Source organism: Pelobates fuscus, chromosome 5, assembly GCF_036172605.1.
Source record: "Pelobates fuscus isolate aPelFus1 chromosome 5, aPelFus1.pri, whole genome shotgun sequence".
Taxonomy (NCBI): Eukaryota; Metazoa; Chordata; class Amphibia; order Anura; family Pelobatidae; genus Pelobates; species Pelobates fuscus.
This window is the reverse complement of record NC_086321.1, coordinates 155,214,523-155,238,486: the sequence shown is the minus strand read 5'-3', so window position 1 is coordinate 155,238,486 and position 23,964 is coordinate 155,214,523. Positions and strand designations below refer to the sequence as shown.

General features: G+C 42.2%; 1 protein-coding gene across 3 annotated transcripts in view; it reads left to right on the top strand.

Annotated features, from left to right (window-relative positions):
* CABP1 (calcium binding protein 1) overlaps positions 1–23,964 on the top strand; it is a 39,671-nt gene that overhangs the window by 1,763 nt on the left and 13,944 nt on the right. The window contains exons 1-2 of one of the 3 annotated variants that reach the window (XM_063454590.1): positions 14,463–14,712; positions 15,578–15,739. The exons of 1 other annotated variant lie outside the window; for it this stretch is intronic. In XM_063454590.1, coding sequence (XP_063310660.1) covers positions 14,596–14,712; positions 15,578–15,739 — 279 coding nt within the window. In that variant the 5' untranslated portion in view covers positions 14,463–14,595. Of the gene's footprint in view, positions 1–14,462; positions 14,713–15,577; positions 15,740–23,964 lie in introns of those variants that run through there. One more of the 3 variants, XM_063454591.1, reaches the window with a different exon arrangement.

Below are 23,964 nucleotides of genomic sequence, written 5' to 3'. Positions count from 1 at the left end.
TGGATGTTCCTGGTGGAACCCCTTGGGATGCCTACAACCCAGCAACGTGAAGCTCATGCCTTTATTACAGCAATTCTCCCTTGTTTTAGTAATTATCTAACAGTTTTCCCAGTAAAGAGGTCACCTAATGCAGTATGGTCATTTGGACAAAATTGATGGTTGATGGTCTAGGATTGGTTTGAAAATCACTGCCTTGAGTCATGATAATGACGTTTGATAGCTGTGATCAATAATTCCAGAGTGTGTCCTTTATGTACAAGAATGTCAAATAAAAATGATCCTTTATTATTAATATTAATCAACATTAATGGAAATGAAATTTAACATTATTAGATTTCCCATGAGTACATAATATATGCTGACTCTTTTTTTGTACCTTGCACCATGATTAACTATTACGTACAGTGTTGTATATTGGATGAAAATGCTATCTTTCCAAGGACACAAATATAGCATTCATGCATAGCATTACCATTTATTTATATAGCACCTTCATTGGGCACTATAGTTAAGTAGCTATAGTGCTACAAATGCATTAGGTTGTTTTATAGCAATACTATATATTTGCCCTTTTTATAGGGACTGATATATTTTGGTAAATCTTGTTAATTTTTTTATATGACTACTACTCCATATTTATGAATATGATACCATTCTTATTACAATGTTCTTTTTGTGATGTATTTAACAATGCCCCAAAAACACTGTTATATTATATATTTGCACTTTTTTTCCCTCCACTGTGCTCAAGACGTAATAAATTAGGTTTCGGACTGCTTTTTTGGTTGCCCTCCTGCTTATAGCTGATTGAAGTATACTAATCTCCTTTATCCTTTCTTCTTTCATAGTACCCTTTCATGCCCCTTCTAGACCAAAAGGATTCACAGCTCTGATCTTTGATTACATTTTGATACATTATAAGTCAGGAATTGTCTGTAACTAGTTGGATTTTACCCTGGAAATCGCACATTTTAGTTAAAACCAGCAACGTTAGGGGGGAAAAAGCCAAGTTGGAGACTTTCGTTTTGAGCTAACATTTGGATGATAAATAATTAGTGAATAACCCTGGTAATGTTGAAGGACAAGACTGTGAATATTTCTGGTCCAAATATCAATAAGAGAAGACCAGAAACGATAGATCTTTATCTGCTGTAATAAATAAGGCCATTATTCTGAGAGAGTCAGACTATAGTATATGCCGAACAGATAGTTCATTCGACAAATGCCCTTGATTCTCAGTTTATGACTTTCTCCTGTAGAAACCAGAAGAAACCAGTTCATTCTTTTGCGTTTTTTTAAAGATCATTAGCAGGGAAACCCATGTAAATCAGGACAGCAAGTGGAATAATGTAATCTCAATCGCTCTTATTGACATGTACAGTGGATTGAAACTATCTAGACATCCAAATTCATGTATATATGTATTTATATAAAATATATGTTAATAATCTGTGAGTTCTAACCTCACAAATACATTTCCTCTACATGTATTTCTGAACACAACAACAAAACATGGGAGATGATTTCTTCTATTACATTCAGAAGACCACTAGCTTATTTTTTTTTTAAATTTGACAATTTTTATTTATTTTCTTGGGGTACAGAATAAAAAAGAGGGGACGGTGGGGGTAAAAGTGCACTTGTCGATCAGATCCATATTCACATGTTGCATAGTAAGCACATTGTATCCATGACATTGAATGTTTGACAGCGTCCTTGTACATACGTTTTCACATTTAATACCTTTATTAGACCTGCCCAGACAGGGAGAGCAGTCCTGCTGCTAGTGTCACCTGATCTCCTGGACAGTCTCGCCTTGGTGGTCTACTGTCATGTATGTCCCTTTAGGGTTACTCACTAGCTTAATTTAATTACATTAATCACAACCTGGATTTTTAATTGCTACTCCGGAAACCATATAGCTATAACAACAAACACAATCTTCATAAAACCCTTTCTATATCTCCATATAACAACTAACCACCAAAAATGACCATGCTTCACACAACATCATGTCACTGCTATGGACAGCTTACAGTTTGCCATATAGAAGTGATTTGTGACTCCTAATAACACAACATATAAAAGTCCCCATAATCCCTCTCCTTGCTCTGTATACAATCATTTACGTAATACGTGACAGCTTATTTGAAGTTGTCCATCTCCTCATTTTCAGGAACATTTAGCATTGAAATGAGGATGAGACAAAGACCATTCAGTACTTAATATAATTCCCAATACTTAATTTACTAATTCACACAACAGCTATCTTTACCAACCACTCCCCTGTGCTGTTTTATACATTATAACTCCATAGATATAATGTATTACTTTACTTAACTGTCTGCCATTTTGTCCACACAGCAATATTAGGGCTTGGTGTAAGAATGCCCATAGCACATCCTGTCAGCTATGCTTAGATGTGGGTACCGTACCTATGTAGGAACAAGATAGGGTAGGTGCTCCACAGGTTTTTAATAACACCTCACACAATATAATATAATCTCCAACCTGTTCACCAGGGACATGGGCATGAACTTTGTACGGCACTGCAGAATTTCTTTGTGCTTTATAAATAATAATAATAATAATAATATGAACTTTTACATTTTACTGAGTTTAGATGAAGTTAAATTCTTAAGCATGCAATAAGATTTGTATTATTTCCATGCAGTTTTAAGACAGAGCCTTAATAGAAAAATAGAGTATCTTGTTGGCGAATGAGCTTGCAATTTGATAAAACATTCGATCATCATCATGACACAATATGATCAATAATACATAATTTCCCATGCCACAAGTTAAATTAAAATAGGAGAAAAAAAAAACTAATAATGAATCACTGCACAAATAAATGTTTAATCTATGATGTCTATCACTGACAACCCAGGTTTTAAAGGGACACTATAGGCACCAAAACAACTTTAGTTTAATGATGCAGTTTTGGTGTATAGATCATATCCATGCAGTGTCATTGCCCAATTCTCTGACATTTAGATGTTAAATCACTTTGTTTTTTTAACGCTCTAGTCACACATCCCTGCATGTGACTTACACAACCTTACTTAACACTTCCTATAATGAGAGATCTAATGTTTAAACTTCCTTTATTGCACAATCTGTTTCATTTAGAATGTTCTGCTCTGTTAATAGGCTACTAAACCCTGCCGGAGCAATCTGTATTTAATTAAAGTTCAATTTACAGAGAAGGGGATAAAAACTTCTAACACAAGTTAACATCTGATTGAAAATGAAAGTGTTTTTCATGCAGAATGTGTCAGTCACAGTTAGGGGCGGTGCGGATAAACAGAAATAAAAGGGGTTTACCTCCTAAATGGCAGAGAATTAAGCAGTGAGATTGCAAGGGCATGATCTATGCACCCAAATTGCTTCATTGAGCTAAAGTTGTTTTGGGGACTATAGTGTCCCTTTAATGTACAATATATTGTTAGAATATAATACAGTTACCAACCATGTATACAAATACAGCCTCCTAACTGCTATAATTAATCTAATTTAAATTGCAATTGATATAAAGTGATCAACCTCAGAGAGTATGTCATAATTACTACCAATGGATCTGTAAACCTGGTCTATTTTTGTTTCTCCTTTGTGGTTTCATGGGGTTTTGTTCCTCCATATAACCCTCTGATGCCTTCTTTGTTTTCCTCATCTCCCCTTGTCATCTCTTTCTTCCCTCTTAGAATCTCTAATTCTTCTCCAGTATCTCACTTTTCCTTTTTATTTTTGATGCCCTACCTCCCCCATTGTATGGTCTTGTTATCCTGCTCCATTTATGGTTTATTAGGTTCTTCTTGTTGCCTTGGTGGCATATCCAGGATGAAACCCACCTTACTTGCCTCCTCCCATCATTTTTAGTCACTATTATTCCAGACTGTAGTATTTATTTTTAACTTTGAGCATCCCTGTCACTCCCGTGGTTCCATTTCTAATTATGGCCTCAATGTAAAGCACTTTCCAAATGACTCAACACTGCTAGAACAACTTTTCAAATGATTTATCTACAAAAATCCCTATAGACTTTAATGGTGACTTAATCATTTGGAAAGTTCTTTGAACAGTATGGAATCATTTGCAAAGTGTCTTAAATTGAGGTGTATGTGGCATAACATTTCTAACCCGAGTGAAGTCACCAAATACCCTTTAGTTGCCGTTACTGTCCTCTACATGTGATCTCCTTTAGCCTAACTCTAGTCCTTTGGAGAAATCGCAGCTGAATGTACCATGTGATCTGCTATGTGTACTGATGGTAGTCATAGGCTGCAGTAAGTCAGTTGTTACTAACTTGCATGGTACTGCGGATCTCAGGACTCCCTATAGTGGACAGCCGTGCCATAGCTGCATTAGCAGTAATTCCATGGCTAGGGTTCTACTATTTGTGGTGCATTTTTGCATGTAAATTGAGGAAGGTGTAGCTGGCTCATATTCAAGATGTAGAGTGGACTTGAGTGCTTGGGATTTTAATTTTGTTTTTCTAAAATTACTTGGACATTTTTAAAATGAAACTATAAGGGCCATACCAGTAGAGTCTGATATGGCAATAACCTACAGAGAGGGGAGCAGGGAGGATCAGAATCCATATAATTTTTCTATAACAGCAAGTACAATATGCTGCAGTAGTATTATGGTGGTTGGCGTTTCCCTTTAAGACACTCTAGCCAAAATGTAATCTCTTTAACTTTCTTAAAAGCATCACATTGGAAAAGTTTTGCCAAACCTTTTTATTTGCATTAGATATTAATCTAATTGCATATTTCCTTTGTCTCTATGTTTTTCTTACACGCAGAGTCATTACCTAAGTCTATATCCCAGCACTCTGAAACTAGTACAACCATGCAATGTGTAACATGTAACAGTCATGCTCTCTAGCGTGCACTCTAGGTATTGCACCCTCAGTACATGTGTTGGAATGTTTCTCTGCTGGCCAGACATTTGCTCTGCAGTATCATGCCTGCGGGCTGTGCTTTATTAATCCACAGACTGCCACACACACTATGGATCTGAAAGATCAAGGTGCATATAACATATACAGCATATACCGAGTCTGCTTTTTCGAATTGGCTGCTCATTTTGTATTTTTAACGGCTGATAGCTTATTGTATAAATGACAGCCTGCAGGAGGCCATTAAATTAGTTCACCCAATGCATCGAAAGCTTGTTATACCACTTGCAAGAAAGAATTTAAAATTCTTCTGACCTCTGTATCCAAGACAGATTTGACTTTGAAGAGATGAAGAAGCAGCATTAGCTGGGTACATGTCTACAGCTGTGTTTTAGTGCAGGATTCGTGTAGCATTTATTTTTATTTTTAACATTTTTTAATTTACTTAGGAATAACATGCCTATTGTCCCATACACTCAGGAGGCTGCATAAAGAGACATGTTCATAGTTAAAACGGGTAGAAGTAATAGCACAGCCAGAAAAACACAGTTCTAGGTTTGAGAGACTGCAGAAAAATAAGCAAGCAAATCTTATGCACTTAGAATATACGAGAAGGTAAACACACTGCTAGCATAAAAAGAAAGAATAAGAAAACAGAGTATTTATGTGAACAGGAGAAGGCCATGAGAGCATAAGGGGGGGTCAAGTAACACCAAGGTGGCAGTTCAGCCTGTGCGGTCTAGGCGAGACACATGTCAGCGGTAGAACATGAGCCCAAAGGTTCCCAGCTTGGCCCCCCACTAGCCCAGAACTCTGCTCTGATCCAGAACTGCGGCCTCACAGCCCAACCCAAGTCCAGTGGCCAAAATGCAAACCCCCGGTCTTCATTAGACAGGGTACAGAAGGGAGACAAGGCACAAAAGCGATCATGCGCGGGTCAGTACAGAAGATCGCCACTTCCTCTGACCAAAACCCGCCAGTAAGCCGCCGTGGTAGTCCTCCCAGTCAAGGGAGCTAAATGCAGACTAGAGGGACTCACCGTGTGTGCTACAGCGTACCCTTCATATAGAACTGGTATTACAGACTAAAATAACTCAAGATGATGGTTAAATTGCTTAAAATCAGGTTTACACAGAGAAGCGCCCACAACACGTATCCATCTCGTTCTGCAATCAGGCCCCACCCCGATTTCTTTTTTTTTTTCCTTTGGTTGTATATATCTGGAATATATATTGGAAATATATATATATATATATTACGAGAACATAAAAAGCACATTTTCTCATTGTAAGAGATTGTTTTTGAAGTGAATTCCAAGCCAATATATCTTGTTAAACAGAAAGAAAGAAAAATATCAGAATGCAGCAATAGAAAATGGTAGAATTCGAAGTGACTTGTTTGAGAATCAGAGAATGAGGAAATATGCATTATGCCAAATAGAGATAGAAACAGCCTTCTAATGAAATATTGAAGGAAAACTAAGGGAAATTAAAGAATTCTGAATATCCTTAAAAACAATTAGGTAAATTAAACAAAACTAGTATGCAGCGTCAGAATAGCAGATGCAATGGGCCAGTTGGCAGTAAGAAGTTAAAACGTTTATAAACACACGAAACATGCTAATAGTTTGTAACAGTTGGGATTGCTAATTAGGATTGCTGATTGGATAAAAACTGGCTTGAAAACAGATGACAACGAGTTGAGGTGAAGGTGTAGTCTGGAGAAAAGATTAGGAGTGATTTTCTTCAAGTATCAGTTTTGGGGCCAGTTTTCGTTATTATATTCTTTAGTAACATTGCAAATACTTTGAAAATGATAGTATAACTTAACATATATGATTCCACATGGCTGACATTTCTTTGATTGTTAATAAAATTAATGGGCATTTTAGTTGAGTGAATTTTCAGCTCTGTGGAATCTAAAAAGAATTGCAGAATGAATAATGCAGGAAATGAGTAAATAAAATAAGAAATATTCTACAAGAGATGGTTAAAATGGGTGTCCCAGACAAATCTGCAACTGAAGTACATTAATCTTCTTAGGGTACCGCTGGAGAAGGCTAGCAATTCCTCTGACCTTTGTCTCCCAGACAGACATAAGAGAGGATAAATCACGAACATGAAGCAGTGGCAGGGAATATGTCTTTAACTTTGTACTTAGTTCACTTGATTTGTGCGATTATACTACCAAAACTAAATGTACGGAAAAACTGAATATTGAGGTTTACGGAGGATAGCTTGAAAAAAAGTGACACAGTTCAATTTTGTATATACGGAAACTGCAATTAGTACCAAGAAAATTAAGTGTCTCTCTACAGTTTATTGATCATTCGTAAAATTTCATGTAAAATATTGCGTATAACTCTGAAGCTTTTATTGCCAGAAGGACATCAACTAATAATAATATAAAGACAGAAAGACAAAAATCATATCACTTGGCCAAGATAACATTTTGGGGCTGACACAATACTACACAATACGACCCTATACAAAGAGCACAAAATAATGTATTGTAAAAGGGACAGAGGAAATATAGGAAAACATTAGGGGAAAAAAATAATTTTCTTTTACAAAGAAGTAGATGCATAGAAGAGCATTAGAGCACATGTAGAGTTAAAGAGCTTAACCCCTTAAGGACCAAACTTCTGGAATAAAAGGGAATCATGACATGTCACACGTGTCCTTAAGGGGTTAAATAAGCGTTGGATAGACACAATACTGCATTAAGCAAGAAGCAGAAGAAAAAAATAAATCATGTCTATTTAGATTAGTTAATGGGCATGCTTGCTGTTCTCAGCTATAAACATCTATGTCTATGTGTAAATGCGTTGCAATCAGTGTGGCTTTGAATAATAATGTCTTGTATGAAAAGTGTGTCCTGTGCAGACTAAGTAAAGCAATTAGTATCTTCACATACCTATCCTTTGATTCTTGGTTGGTAAAAGGCAACAAATCACAGGCAAATCTATAACACAAAATACTATAATGCCCACAGTTTGCCCCAGGAGCAAGCCATGTTATTTTAGAGGAACGTGTGCTGGTGGATATGTCTGTCCCAGCTGCCTTCTAAAGTCAGCTAGCATTAGATTTACAGATTTATTTAGAAGTTCTGAAGGAATGGTGGATGTTCATTGTCAGTGAGTCGCTTTGCTTGACACATTGCTATATTTGAGCTGTGTAATGAAACTTCCCTACGTGTAATTAATCCTCTCCGGTAAATATTTTGTGCTTGCATCCACCATAAAGCATTTAGATATGGAACAAGATTTGTATGTTGATTAAAAGGTACAGTGGATTTAAAGTGGTTCGAGCAATGCCTGTCTATTTTAATTTAGCTAATTTAGCTATCAGTGACAATTTTCTGCAAGCAGAGAGCAGGCAAATGCATCAGTATTTAGTCAGAGTGAAATGACAATTTCTAGATCTGAATCCCCACCACCCCACGCTGTTTACTCAAAGTTTAGAGAATCATCCTTTTTGTTTCATTAAAAGAATTTGGGGGTGGGGGTGGGGGATTTTGTCACTAATAATGAATAAGCAGGGCTGGCCAGAATGTATTCTCCTCTCCGCGTTGGCAACACATCATAGGGGTGTTAGTTGTACAATAGGGGGAACACCCCAGTATATCGTTAGATTTTTTTTACATTTTCTAGGTCACTCTAAAACACAAAATGCTATCCACAGCTTTATTGATGCCCATTCCTTTATAATAGAGAGAACTGGAATTTGAAGTGTCCAGTTTTAGTGATGTGATATCATTATATCATTAAGTCTTTCTAATGTCACCAGTGCAAATGCAGAGAAATACATTCAATATACCATTTATAAACAAAGGCTTGTTCCTATAAAAAGTCTTCCCATACGGCATATAGCTTCTGACACATTCATTCTGGGCCCCAATAAAGGGTCAACATTACAGTAGATTAGGGATAGGCAACCTTCGGCACTCCAGATGTTGTGGACTACATCCCCCATAATGCTCTTACACCCATTATGCTGGCAAAGCATCATGGGAGGTGTAGTCCAAAACATCCGGAGTGCCGTAGGTTGACGATTCTTGATTATTGATATGAAACAGTATTGTGTGTTGTTGTAGAGATTAATTATGACAATTAATTGTGCTGCCATACTGGAAATCCATTGGGTTGAAACTGTGGTATGTAATGTATAAATTGCAGCTTAGAGTAATATACAATAAGCAATTTCCTAAATGCCCTATGTGGAATCTGGTAATCCTTTGAGCCGAAGAGGTATGAGATAATTGTAACATGTCAGTGGAGATTGATGTTAATTTTTACATCCAGTCATACAGAATTACTGTGTTCAGGAGCAGAATCTGTGCTCAGAGCAACAGTGCCTTCTAAGCTACCAAACTCACAGGATCATAGGTGTGCTCCGTATATAACATTAGCGTTTGCACCTAGACAAAAGTACCATAAAAACTTCACTTTAAAAATACTAAAAAAAAAAAAAGGTTCAAAATACACATTTTATAAACGTAATAAATATAACACGCTAACCCAAACTCAGTGAAGAGTATCCTACAAAAAACCTAAACAGGGCAGGGGAGATAATTGCCCTCAATAAGGTGTGCCTAGACACACCTGCCATGGTACGTTTCTAGCCTTTTGTCAGGGTTCTCCTCCTCCTCCTGTGTATGTCGGCGAGCGGCGTCCTCACTGCCTCGCATGCCGCTCGCATCCTCCTTCTCGTCCCCCGGCGGCAGCGTGTATAACGCTGCACGCTGGGAGACAGCACATTTATGCAAACGCCGGGGTCAGCCACGTGACCCGGCGTTAAAGTCACAGTATAACAATTACAGTGGGAGGTATAGATATCTCCCACGTGTGATTGTTAATTCTGATTGGAAGTTATCCAATCAGAATTAACCTCAGGGTTTATATTCTTACCTTCCCTGCCCCTCAGTGCCCTGTTGTGGTCTTTGATACCTGTATTGCTGTTTGCTTGTAGTTCTCTCTGGTTACCGATTATTTGGCTTGTTTCTCCGACTCTCCTGTATTCTCCATCCCTTTGACCTCAGCTTGTTTCTCGTTCTCCCGTTTTCTGGCTCCCCCTACTCGGCTTGTCTCCTGACTATTCTGTGTGTGCTTAGCCCGGCCACTCTAAGGTCTGGTACTGCACCTTTTCTGTGTCTGTGTGTGTGTGTTAGCGTGTTGGGTTCCCCGAATCGTGACACCTTTAGAATGGCAAAGCATCATCAAGTTCCAGTTTATCTTGGGAGCTTCTGTTTGCCCACCCTCACCTTAGGCAGTTGCACAGATCATTCATTCACAGTTCTCAATTCATCTTTCAAGGACAACAAATGTCCAGGTTTTAACAACATACCTATTGAAACAGAATTGATTAATCTAGACAATTTAACAATTGGTTTGAGACTTATTGACCTGGGCAAACTAGTAGTTAATTCTCCTTTATAATGTAGAAAGAGGGCAAATTGGTAAATCTGTAGCAATCTCCATGGCAACAATGGAATGTACCTGTGCATTGCTGCACATTTAGAACCATGTTCTAAAATTACTCTTTATACAATGACTTCAAAGTGATGCTAATTTTCGGAATTTATATTTAGCGCTTCTTTACAATCCCCTGAAACTCATACACTGTGTGAGAGCCGCACCAGTTTTGGTGAAATGTGACACGTTTCTTTACAAAGCCTGAAACAGAATGAATGACTAGGTCGATCTATAAGTAGCCAGAAACTGGTATAGCTTGTTTTCTTATTTCATCGGTTAACGATTTTAATTGCCTGTCAGGTTTAAGGGCACCTTCTAACATACTGTCTGTTTTTCTTTAAATTCGAAGCATATTTCTCTATGACCAAGGATTTCAGTTTGCTGTCATTTGCGCAGTAACATTCATCAGAATTAATTAAATATAGCCCACTGCTGTATCTCTGGATGACTCAAATGACCTTATCCATCAATTTGGGGACATGCAAGTCTGCATTTACCAATTTATTACCCATAAATCTAATCCATAGTACTGTTAACTCACCTTTAATAAGACTACTTTTTTATGCATTGTTAATTGGGCAATAATGTCTAAATACAAATAGTTCTTTATATGAAATAGAAAAATATGAATGTAATAGAGAAAATTGCCTGATTTGTTTTGCTATTAACAAAATCCCAATTTAAGTTCTAGTTTTAGAGCAATCGATCAAAGAGTATTCCATTGAGATACAAAGCAAAAATAAGACACATTTTCATTGAAACCTCTGTTCTGATTTGATCCTAGTACATTTATCAATAGTATTCATGTCTAACTTCCAGTCAGATGGGAATAAAATAATTGCATTTTTCTGCGTACTATAAAATGTAGACTTCCTCCAGCGATAAAAATAAAACTCGGCATATTTCATATTTACCACATCCACATACATATTTATACTTCTATTAATAAACGTGTTTGTATAATGTGACTTTATATTACTGTCTATGTTAAAAGGAAGTATTAATCGTGTAGAGCACCCTGAGGTTGTGCATGGCCTTTAGCCCATATATAATTCATACTGAATTCTGTTGTTTTGTTTTTTTCTTTAACGATGATGTGACGTACATTGTCACAATCAAGCATACATTGTGCTATTTTGTGCTATAGAGGGGTTATTTATAAACAGCATTTCTAGGTCAAGGTTCTAAATACTGACCAGACAAAAATAGTCTCTATGGTTTCCATGGTGACTGCTCCAGTTTTAGAACTTTGGCCAGGAATTGTTTTTATAAATTATGAACAGGTTTTTACAGTAGCAAGCATTTTAATACTTTAAAATAAACATTATGTGGGGAGAGAGTGGGCTAGCAAGATGTATAGCTGTGCTGACTCTTGTAATATCTACACGAATGCTTATCTATAACCAATAATTGCACTTACATCTAAATGCATCTATTGCACACAGATTATAGTACTGGATTGCATTTACTTCCCTATGTGTAACATATCTGGATTTGTCCTTTTATATAACCAATATCTGTACTTAAACCTTAATATTTCTATTGCTTGAGAGGCAACCAGCCATGCAATATCAACAGATAAAAAATATATATATATTGGCAGTAGAAGGGCTCATATTGAAATGCTCGGTGACTTTGTGCCAAGGTTATATGATGCTACCTTTCTAACTAAGGGAATGTACTAGATATTTTCCATGCTAGAGCTGTCAAATACGTGCTGATATTGTGAACTGGAAACGTTTAAAAGCAACAGCTCAGTCATGTTTTGGACACACAAGCACATGGAACTAGATGCTAAAATTGGTTATCCTCGTTTGCTGCTCTCATTGCTATGCTCCTCACTATCTTTGGAATCAAAATCAATTAAAGAGTTGTTCATGAGAAACTTTGTGAAATGGATTTCCATGGCTAGGCAGACAGACATGCCAATGGTCACAATACCCAGTGCCATGTGTCCCATTGTTCCCTCTCTTTCCCCTCCCCTCCAGGTGTCCCATTTCTCCCTCTCTCACCCTTCCTCTCCCTGTGTCCTATACCCCCATCTCCTCCCCCTCCCCTCCCTGTTTCCCATACCCTTCATCTCTCTCCCCTCCCTGTATCACATACCCTTCCTCTCTCCCCCTTCCCACCCTGTGTCCCATACCCTTCCTCTCTCCCCCCTTCCCACCCTGTGTCCCATACCCTTCCTCTCTCCCCCCCTTCCCACCCTGTGTCCCATACCCTTCCTCTCTCCCCCCTTCCCTCCCTGTGTCCCATACCCTCCTTCTCTCCCCTCCATGTGTCCCATTGTTCCCTCTCTCCCCTCCCTGTGCCCCATTTCTCCTTCTCCCCCGTTCCCTCCAGGTGTCTCATACCCCCCATCCCTCTCCCCCCCCCCTGTCCCATACCCTCCCTCTCTCCTCTCCAGGTGTCCCATTGATCTTTCTCTCCCCCCTCCCCTCCTTGTGTATCATTTCTCCCTCTTTCCCCCTCCCCTCCAGGTGTCCCATGCTCTCCATTTCCTCCCCCCCTTCCCTCCAGGTGTCCCATACCCTCCATTTCTCCCTCCTCTCCTCCCTGTGTCCCATACCCTTCATTTCTCCCCTCTCCCCTCCCTGTATCCCATACCCTCTCTCTCTCTCCCCCCTCCTCTCCTGTACCTTACTGGCTGCGGTTCCAGGTCTGACAGGAAGTGCTCTCACAGTAAGCATTTCCTCTCAGAACGCTTGGCCACACAACACACAAGCAGGAGGGGAGCAGCACAGTGCAGCTCTCCCTTCCTTCCAGACCTCTGGGAACCGCGGACCCAGGCCGGTGCGGCTGTGCACCAGCCCATAAGGAATACAGGTGGCCCACAGTTGCAGGGGTCGGGGTCGCGGCTGCAGTCGGGCCCCCTGGAGTGAGGGGTCCGGTCACAGCTGCGACCCCTGCGACCCCTGCGACCGTGGTAGGAACGCCAGGGTTCAAGACTATAATTATAGAATGAGATGTTTGATGACCAGCTCTCCCCAGTTTCATAGTATATCTCAAAATTACATCAATCTGGATTGCATCTGATTGACTTGGCCACTGTGACTAGGATTCTGTTTGAACTCCCAGACATTCACTTTATCTTTATCCAGCAGTAACGTTTTGACCCAAAGGTCTTTTTCAAGATGCTTAGATAGGCATTTTTTCTGTGAACTAGTGTCCAGCAGCAACGTTTCGACCCAAAGAGTTTTTTTCAAGCTGCTTAGAATGGAATTTTTATTTGAACTAGAGTTTCCAGGAGCAAGGTTTTGAACCAAAGGTCTTTTTTGAGCTTGGACACTCTAGTTCAAATACAAAAACGCCTATCTAAGCCTTGGAGTGCCTGGACCTTTTCCTTTCTCTGGTGACCACTAACTACTTATGAGCCTTGGTGCTGGCCCCAGGTTTCAATGCACCCAAGCTTTTATTAATGGATTGAGTGCAGTTCAATTTTCTTGGTTTCTAGTATCTTCACTTTATCTTTGACACATGCCTTGCTTGATTAAAAGCCATGTTATCTTTGCATTTCTGATTTTGTGGACTATTTCCATCTCTTCTCCCAGATTAGGCCTTTGCATGTCTATAAACATGGAATTTTCATTATTCTAGTAAATGCCTTGTGTGGCTTTACATCTGTTAGAGATGATGGACTGGGATTGACTTTCAATAGATATTATTGCAAACAGCATAGTTTATTTATATATGGATATATTTATCTAAAATGACATCGACATCACAGTGAAAATCTGTAGTTCAGATGACAGCCCTGATGGATTTACTAGTGTATATTTCCCATTGTTGGTGGGCTGTCATGCTGGCTTGAACAAGGTCAAAGACATATCATGGGAAAATGTCAATGATAAAATTTTAACCCTTTTCAAGAAGATAGTTAATTGCTGGTGAAAAGGTTTAACAATCCCAGACACAATGTTTTCTGTGAAATCAGTAGATTAGGTGCTGTTCTGAGCCGACATCAGTGTCATGAATTCTGTGTCCGCCTCCAGATGATCTGTCCCACATCATGTCATTGAAAAGCTCCAAGGCTCATGGGGGGAAGGGGGAACAAGCTCCAAATTAGCTGGATTCTCTGAGCTCATCAGAGACTAGTTTCTGCTGCAGTTTATCTGCTGTAATCAGAGGATCTATCAGGGAAACAATCTGCGGCTCAAATGGTCTAATCTGAGGGACATTGCTCTCTGCCCCCAAGGCTCAGAGACACTCACTCTGCGGGATGCCTCAATGCATGCCACCCTCTCACTCTCTCCCCACGGGAAAGCTGGTCCTCCGCTCTTTTCTGAGTATTATGGGCAATTGCGTGAAGTCACCTCTTCGTAACCTCTCGCAGAAGGTATGTCACCCAACCACAGATGATACAAATGACCATAAGTCAGTGTGAGATAGTGGGAGTTAAAGGAGAGATCTAGAAGCATTGTGCTGATAAACCCTTTACTGGAGATCAGCTACAATAGTCATCTGTCACCCCACACAGTAACATATTCAGGGTCTTACTCAGTAAGCAGTCAGATGCAATGAGTTAACAACCAAACTGCACAATGTAATCCAAATTATCCAGTAAATAAACCACAGTTTAAAAAAAAGAAATAGACGCATTTGCTGTCTTTCTCCAAAATGCCTCATATTTGCTGTGTGCATACATATGGGTTATATGGGCAGTTATTGATATTATTATATATTCGTTAAACTTACGTTTCATGAATATTTACTTCTTTAAGCTGTAATACTATGCTAGGCTTGTGGTATGGCCTCTGAACTTGAAAGTACAATCCCAAGGGACTGAAAGAGACAGCAAGTGGAATGATGTCTTATAAAGGCGTGGGAATGTAGTGGGGTCCGATAGAACCATACTAAAAACAGCTCCTTATATAGAGAGAGTAAGAAAGAGGAAGGGAGGGAGAAAGAGTGGCTGGGGAAATAGATGGCAAAATAGATCTGTAGACTTTACAGTGTGGCTGTAACAAACAAAGGACAGGAATTAACAACGAACTAAGACACAGACAGGGAACAGAGAGATATTCATGGTAACAGAACCAGGAATAGCAGTATAATACTTTAAATTTGGGGGGTTGGAGATGATAAACCATTGAATGCTTTGGGCACTTAGCAAAGTTATGTAAGTCATATATTCCTCCACCCACCATACAATTCTGCCCCCCCCTCCTGTACTGTCCCAATAACAATCTGTGTGTTATAAGATGCACCAAGACGAGCGGAGCTGCCTCAGACCGGCACAGTCAGGGGAAGAGGGTGCTCAGGGACCCCTTATGCTTTTGGCTCAAAACTGCGCAGTGATGCACAACCTGCTGGGCCCAGCCTGTATTTTTCTGCGCAAAGGATTCGCTGAGAATCGACAGCCTGTACGTGAGTTCTGACCCCTTTTGCCCTTCCATCCATTTTGTCAACAGAGCCACCTTTCATTTACCTGCTTCTGACCCTACATCATGCAACCTTTCACCCCACCTCGTGTGATCTCCCTGCTGGCAATTTTTGAAACATTGTCACATTTACATATGTGCGCATTGCATGTGTATCTCATACAAGCTGCCTTTTAATAGTGTGCATGCAGTCTACAGCAAAACCAACTAGGTTTAATTGTAGTTGAGCAAATGTGTTGAAGAAAATGCATAAGAAAACCCCTGGTCACTTGTGCAATGTGATATTTGAGGGTTCTGCTTAATGAACTGTGAGATGTTGTAGGTTGTAAACAATTTTGCCAAATTGAGACCTAAATAACAATCTGCCAGTAACTGATCGACCAGTATCATGTGACATCACATTCCAAATGTCACAAACCTTTTTTCTGATAGTAATGCAGCTGACGTTAGACAGAGTTATCAAATTTAAACAAAGCTTATACATCTACAGTAATGTCATCATTAATATTGCAATTTGAAGCTTGTTTTGCCGCTATCATAAGGTTAAAGAGGAAAACAAATTGTCACTTATTCTGTGTTTTCGATTGCATCACAGATTTAGACTATGGACAGCCAAGTGCATTGGTGATGCCAATAGGTGATAGGTGTACCATAAATGACCCAGTATGTTCCATATGGACATTGCAATGTGAGTTTTTCTTTTAGGTACCACTAACCAGACATCTCAGATATTGTACATGCAGATTTTTTGTTATCGACAAAGACTTGTTATTTTCAAGTCTCTTTAAATATTGAAATCACTGGTTCCATTAAAGTGTTGATAACTCATTGTGTTAATAACTAATTGTGATTGCCAAAACGTGCAGGCTTATTGTAAGGTTTTTCACCTATCATAATGGTGAACATGATGTAAAAAAGAAATATCGTAAAAGTGGGATCACAATCATTTTAGCACTGTTAACATGTTAATAAGTATTGGACATAAAAATATGAAACAAATGTCTAGATCACACAATTGTGAAATTCTCATTTATTGTTTAGGCAATACTCCATCCGCGGTGAACAAGTGGAGAGTGAAATTGTTATTTTGTGAAGCTTGTTAACATGAATTCCTGTAAAATAATACATAACTTTTATAAAGCAAAACTCTCTTCTTCTTCATATAGCCTTTTTTAAGATAACACAGCAATCGATCTATCTGCCTCCACGTTGCTTTTTGCATCTGGATATAATGAAGTGCATTGTTACACACCATTTCAGAGAATAGAATCAGTGCAAGCTTGATAGCACGCCGGATCGCACTGAACTTTGTCCTTGCCATACATCTGGTGTTGTTGAATTTATCTTTAATCTTACAGATTTATGTTGGGCAGAAAACAGAAGCTTGTGTTTGTATACTAAAACATAGCATTATGTGTGGCAAATAAACTGCTAAACTGGAGAGAATACATTCTAAACAGGGTGATTCTACCAGTCCCTATAAAGCACCCAGGGTTGTGTTACATGGAATCTATAAAATAAATGCCATAGCAGTTAACCCATTAGGAACCAATGTTAGGAATCTATATACCTGCTAATATTTAAAAAAAAACGAAAAACTTCAGCGTTGGAAAATGGTCTGTACAGTCCATAGTGTGATGATGGCACAAAATGCCATTGGTCCTGAAAGGGTTAAGGAATAATTGTATTAGCTGACGTAGCCAGGGCCGGATTAAGAGCACACTGGGCCTGGTGCTGACAATTATGATGGGCCTAATTACGGAATCTTATTGACCAAAAACACTAAAACAGTCATACCTCCCAAGCGTCATGTATCTGATGGAGATGGTGCTGGAGGGAAACTCATAGGATGCAGCTATAAGAAAACACATACTCTATGCTAATCTCTCTCTAATTTATGCTTTCATCTTTCAATTAAATCCATAACCCTTAACAGCAGTGTCCAGTGAAGCAGGCAGTCAATGGGCAGGGTAAAAGGGTGGCCACTGGCAGGGGCGGGCTGGGCCGGGGGGCAGGGAGGCAATTGCCCCCCAGGCCGCCCGAAATTCTTTTAGGACCGGCCGCGGCGGGCCGGCCCTTTAAATGCTGCAGCCGCCGAGCGCTCTGTAAAGAGCGCTCAGACGGCTGCAGCTGCTTCTCACCTCCCCTCCCCTGTAGGTGGCCGAGCTGAACTCCGGTCCGCGGTCCCGGCCGGAGTGATGGGAAGGTGCACACTGAGTGTGCACTTCCTGTCAGTCCGGCCGGGTACAGGAAACAGAAACTCCTGTTCCGCGCGGAACAGGAGTTTCTGTTTCCTGTACCCGGCCGGACTGACAGGAAGGTGCACACTGAGCACCTTCCTATCACTCCGGCTGGGACCGCGGACTGGAGTTCAGCTCGGCCACCTACAGGGGAGGGGGAAAGAAGAAGGGGAGGGGGGGGGGGTGGGAGAGAGTAAAAAGAGAGGTGGGGGGTGGGAGAGAGTAAAAAGAGGGGAGGGGGGGTGGGAGAGAGTAAAAAGAGGGGAGGGGGGGTGGGAGAGAGTAAAAAGAGGGGAGGGGGGGTGGGAGAGAGTAAAAAGAGGGGAGGGGGGTGGGAGAGAGTAAAAAGAGGGGAGGGGGAGGGGGGAGAGAGAGTAAAAAGAGGGGAGGGGGGGAGAGAGAGTAAAAAGAGGGGAGGGGGGAGAGTAAAAAGAGGGGAGGGGGGGAGAGTAAAAAGAGGGGAGGGGGGGAGAGAGTAAAAAGAGGGGAGGGGGGAGAGAGAGTAAGAGGGGGGGAGAGAGTAAAAAGAGGGGGGAGAGAGTAAAAAGAGGGGGGGAGAGAGTAAAAAGAGGGGGGGAGAGAGTAAAAAGAGGGGAGGGGGGGGGGAGTAAAAAGAGGGGGGGGGAGTAAGAAGAGGGGAGGGGGGTGGGAGAGAGTAAAAAGAGGGGAGGGGGGTGGGAGAGAGTAAAAAGAGGGGAGGGGGAGGGGGGGGAGAGAGAGTAAAAAGAGGGGAGGGGGGGAGAGAGTAAAAAGAGGGGGGGAGAGAGTAAAAAGAGGGGAGGGGGGAGAGTAAAAAGAGGGGGGGAGAGTAAAAAGAGGGGAGGGGGGGAGAGTAAAAAGAGGGGAGGGGGGGATAGAGTAAAAAGAGGGGGGGGGGGAGAAAGTAAAAAGAGGGGGGGAGAGAGTAAAAAGGGGGGGAGAGAGTAAAAAGGGGGGGAGAGAGTAAAAAGAGGGGAGGGGGGGAGAGAGTAAAAAGAGGGGAGGGGGGAGAGAGTAAAAAGGGGGGGGAGAGAGTAAAAAGGGGGGGGGAGAGTAAAAAGAGGGGAGGGGGGGAGAGAGTAAAAAGAGGGGAGGGGGGGGAGAGAGTAAAAAGAGGGGGGGGAGAGTAAAAAGAGGGGAGGGGGGGAGAGAGTAAAAAGAGGGGAGGGGGGAGAGTAAGAAGAGGGGAGGGGGGGAGTAAGAAGAGGGGAGTGGGGATAATAAGAGGGGGGACTAAGAAGAAGGGGGAAGTAAGAAGGAGGGGAGATAAGAAAAAGAGTGGGGAGTAATTAGAAGAGGGGGGAGTAAGAAGAAGGGGGTAAGAAGAAGGAAGGGGGAAGAAGAAGAAGGAAGGGGTAAGAAGAAGAAGAGGGGGTAAGAAGAAGAAGGGGGGTAAGCAGAAGGGGGGAGTAATAAGAAGAAGGGGGGAGTAATAAGAAGAAGGGGGTAAGCAGAACAAGGGGGGGGAGTAAGAAGAACACAGGGGGGGTGAGAACACACAGAGGGATGAGTGAGAAGAACACAGGGAGGGTGGAGGGGGGATGAGAAGAGCACAGGGAGGGTGGGTAAGGGTGAGAAGAGACCGCTAGGGGAGGATGGGGGAGAGGAGAGCTCTAAGGGACAGAAGGGACAGCTCTATAGGACAGGGGGCAAGACAGGGAGCTCTTTAACACTACGCGCACACACACACAATGCATTCCTATACATACACAGAAACACACAATGCACCCCTATACATACACAGAAACACACAATGCATCCCTATACATACACAGAAACAGAACATGCTTCCCTTACACACAGAGAAACACACAATGCATCCATTACACACACACACACACACAATGCAACCCTTACACACAAAGACAATGCATCATTTGCACACATACACAGAAACATACAATGCAAACCCTTACACACACATGCAAACACACACACTGTTTTTCTTACATACACACAGAAACACAATGCATCTCTTACACTCAATGCACACACATACAGACACACACCTTGCATCCCTTATGCATACAAACACAGATTCACACAATGCATCCCTCACACACAACCAGAAACACATAATACATCCCTCATACACAAATACACACTGCTTCCACTACACACAAACACACTGCATCACCTGCACAAACTGGTATCCCTATACACTACATACCATAAGCACACATATTAGATAACACATAACACATCCCCTACACACTCCACTCCCTGTGAGCGAGCTCATGGGTGGGTGGAACATATAAGTGGACTTATGAGTGGGCCTTATGGGCATACTCACCGTCAGGCACTGGGGCCCAGACCTTGAGCTGTGTAAGAGGCCCCAAAAAATGGAGCTGCTTCAAATTCTCCCAGAACGTTGAATTTTGTGACCACAGTTGCAAACAGCCTCCAGAGGTCCTGTTCTACACCAGACCAGTGGAGCCAAACTCCAGCCCATCATCATCCTCATCTAATTGTAAGTAGGCAATCTAGTATATTATTAGTGACACTAATCTATAATTTACATCACATTAAAGGGACACTATAGCTTAATGAAGTGGTTCTGGTGTCTATAGCTGGTCCCTGTAGGCTTTTTAATGTAAACACACACTGTGTGCAGCACTGGCGTTAGTTCATATGGCAGATCATATGGGGGGGGCAAATTTATATTTTGTCTAGGGCGGCAAAAATCCTTGCACCGGCTCTGATCCTGGGCAGGCGCACCAGTCTACTGGTGACCCACAGGAGGGGAGTGCACTGATTGCACTGCACTCTCCTCCTGCCCAGACCCGTCTTGACCGCAGTGCAAGTGCCCTCCACCCCTAATTTACAGTGGCTCACACTCACAACAAGCAGTGCCTAGAGCCCTTTGCAGAGACGGAAACAAAGAGGTTCTGCGGCAGCTGGCCGTCCTGCAAGCATTACATTAAACAGCTGTTCCCCATGCAGCCACAGGTGGCGTTGTGCTGGGAGACTGTGATTACTCTTCACTTCCTCCCAGCCTACAGAGCAGCGCATGGGGGAGAGAGGAGGAGGCATGATTTAATCTTGAATAAATCCTCTAAGCAAACCTTTATAAATTTGGGGGATCAGCTCTGTTTCCACAGTTTATTGGTGTTTACTCTCATCTCTGTATTAATATTGAGGGATGTCTAAGTAGTAACATCAGTGTGTGTCAGCAGGGCCAGCCGTTGGGGTAGGCAAGCTGTGTGGTCACGCAGGGTGCCATGACAATAGAGGCGCCCGGCGGCCAACACAGCTCACAAGTTGGGTACACCAGCATATTTAATTTAAACGATTCGCTGGTGGTCCACTGGTGCGCACCAGCAGTAGGTGCAGTCAGATCATATCCTCTCCCTCGTGGTTCCGGCGCTCAGTTAGTGAGTCAAAGCACAGGCTCAGAGATTCTCAGCCTGTGCTCTGACAACATTGAAAGTCAGAGCCGTGAAGGAGCGGGTATGGCAAAGAGCTACTGATTAGCATAACATCAATATCCGTTATAAAACCAGGAAAAGGTGGGCATGGATGGTGAACTGATTTGGTGGCGCAATGGGCCACTTGACTGGTTTTGCCCCCCAGGCTTAAGGCTGCCAGCCCTCCCCTGGCCACTGGTGCGAATCACGTGACCAGACCTGCCAAAAGGGGAGAACATGCCCAAAAAGGGGGCATGTCTGTCCAAAGAATTTGAAGGACAGCCTGGCATGAATGCATGTCAGGCTGCCCGCCAATCATGCAGGCTGTCCAACTAAGGGCATACTATGCAGGCAGCACCCTGAGCTTAACATAAATGCGTCTAATGATGCGCTCACTCAATGCTTTCTAAGGACTGTCCCCTAGCACTCGCTGGTCCACTTGTCTCCTTGCCTTCTTACTAGCAGGCAGAAGTTCCTGGTATATAGTCTGAGACAGATAAAAGGTGTATGTAGTGAGTGTAGATGAATGGGGACATGCCACAGTGTTAGAGAGACCAACGTCTGCATTACCTAAACTAATTTTATTGTCAGCCAGTCCACACAAGTTTTGTTCCCACACATCCCTCTTAAGCTTCCAAACTTAAAGGGAGACTATAGTCACCAGAACAACTACAGCTTATTGTATTTGTTCTGGTTAGTAGAATCATTCCATTCAGGCCTTTTGCAGTAAACACTGTCTTTTCAGAGAAAATAACTCCACTGGCCACTCCTTAGATGGCTGCTAGAGGTGCTTCCTGGGGCAGTACTGCCTAGTGTGCAGCACTGCCATTCAGTGTCTCCACCCTCGGCATGCAGACACTGAACTTTCCTCATAGAGATGCATTGATTAAATTTATCTTTATGTGGAGATGCTGATTGGCCAGGGCTATGACTTGTGCTGGCTCTGCCCCTGATCTGCCTAGTTGACAGTCTCAGACAATCCTATGGGGAAGTATTGTAATTTGCTCAGACCACCACTTCTGATGATGTCAGCAGACAGTCAGTTCAGAGGCAGAGCTAGCAGCTGCAGACTTGAATACAAGTTATATTTTACTATACTTAGGGAGGCAAGAAGGGGGCAGGGTGGTGTTTTTAACATAATAGGGTCAGAAATACATGATTGTGTTCCTGACCCTATAGTGCTACTTTAAGCAAGAGTATGTGAAGAGTAGTTAAGGTTGCCACCTTTCTTGGAACAAAATACCAGCCTTAATCCTTTGTATAATCACAAGGAGTGACATCAGAGAAAATTCTGTAAAATCACCAACAAACTACTCACAGTTTGATTATGCTGTATAGATGGATTGCTCCCAGTGTCTCAGTCTCGCAAGTCACCCAGTGTCTCAGTGTCCCTATGTATCACAGTGTCAGTGTCCCCATGTCGCCCAGTCCCCTAGTCTCCCAGTGTCTCAGTGTCCCAATTTCTCCCAGTTTCTCAGTGGGTCCCCATGTCACTAGGACACTGAGAGACATGGGGACACTGAGACCTGGGGACACTGAGAGACCCGGGGACACTGAGAGACCCGGGGACACTGAGAGACCCGGGGACACTGGGAGACATGGGGACACAGACATTTAGGGAAACTGGGAGAAATGGGGACACAGACACTAGGGACACAGACACTGGGAGACATGGGGACATTGAAACATTTCGGGACACTAAGACACTAGGGACACTGGGAGACTATGGGACACTGGGAGACTAGGGGACACTGGGAGACTAGGGGACACTGGGAGACTAGGGGACACTGGCTGGGAGACAGACACTTGGGGACACTGGGAGACATGGGGACAGTTGTGGACTTAGACATGGTGACACTAGGCACACAGAGACATGGGACACAGACACTGGGAGACTTGGGGACACTGAGACACTGGATGGGGGACACTGGGAGAAACAGCGTCCCCATGTGTCTCAGCATCCCCATGTGTCTCAGTGTCCCCAAGTGTCTCAGTGTTCCCAGGTCTCCCAGTGTCTGTGTCCCCATGTGTCCTAGTGTCTGTGTCCCCATGTGTCTCCTAGTGTCTCATTGTCCCCATATGTTCCCTAGTGTCTCAGTGTCCACATGTGTCTCAGTGTCCACATGTGTCCCCTAGTGTCTCAGTGTCCCCATGTGTCCCTGCTGCCTTTCCCCCCCATCCCTCACTTATCTGAGCTGTAGAGCTGCTTTCTGGACTCTGTGCTGTGTTGCTGGTCCCCACGGATCAGTGAGTAGTACAGAGAGGCAGGGATATGCATAGACATAAAATACTAGACGCCGCATTGACTGCTACTTCCTATTAGCGCTGATGAGCTGCGGGGCCGCCATCTTGGATCGGTCACAGTGTGATCTGCAGCATAGACATATATAGAATATATATGTCTATGATCTGCAGAGCAAGGTCCTGAAAGTAAACATGGTTAGTCTTAAAATCCACCTGGAGGGTGTATAGATCCAGTAGCATGATGTTTAATCCTGGGATATTAAATAAAATTAACTGACATTTGCTGCTTTAAGACCTCTGTGGTTATTTACGTTATCGACTAAGTTTACTCAATACA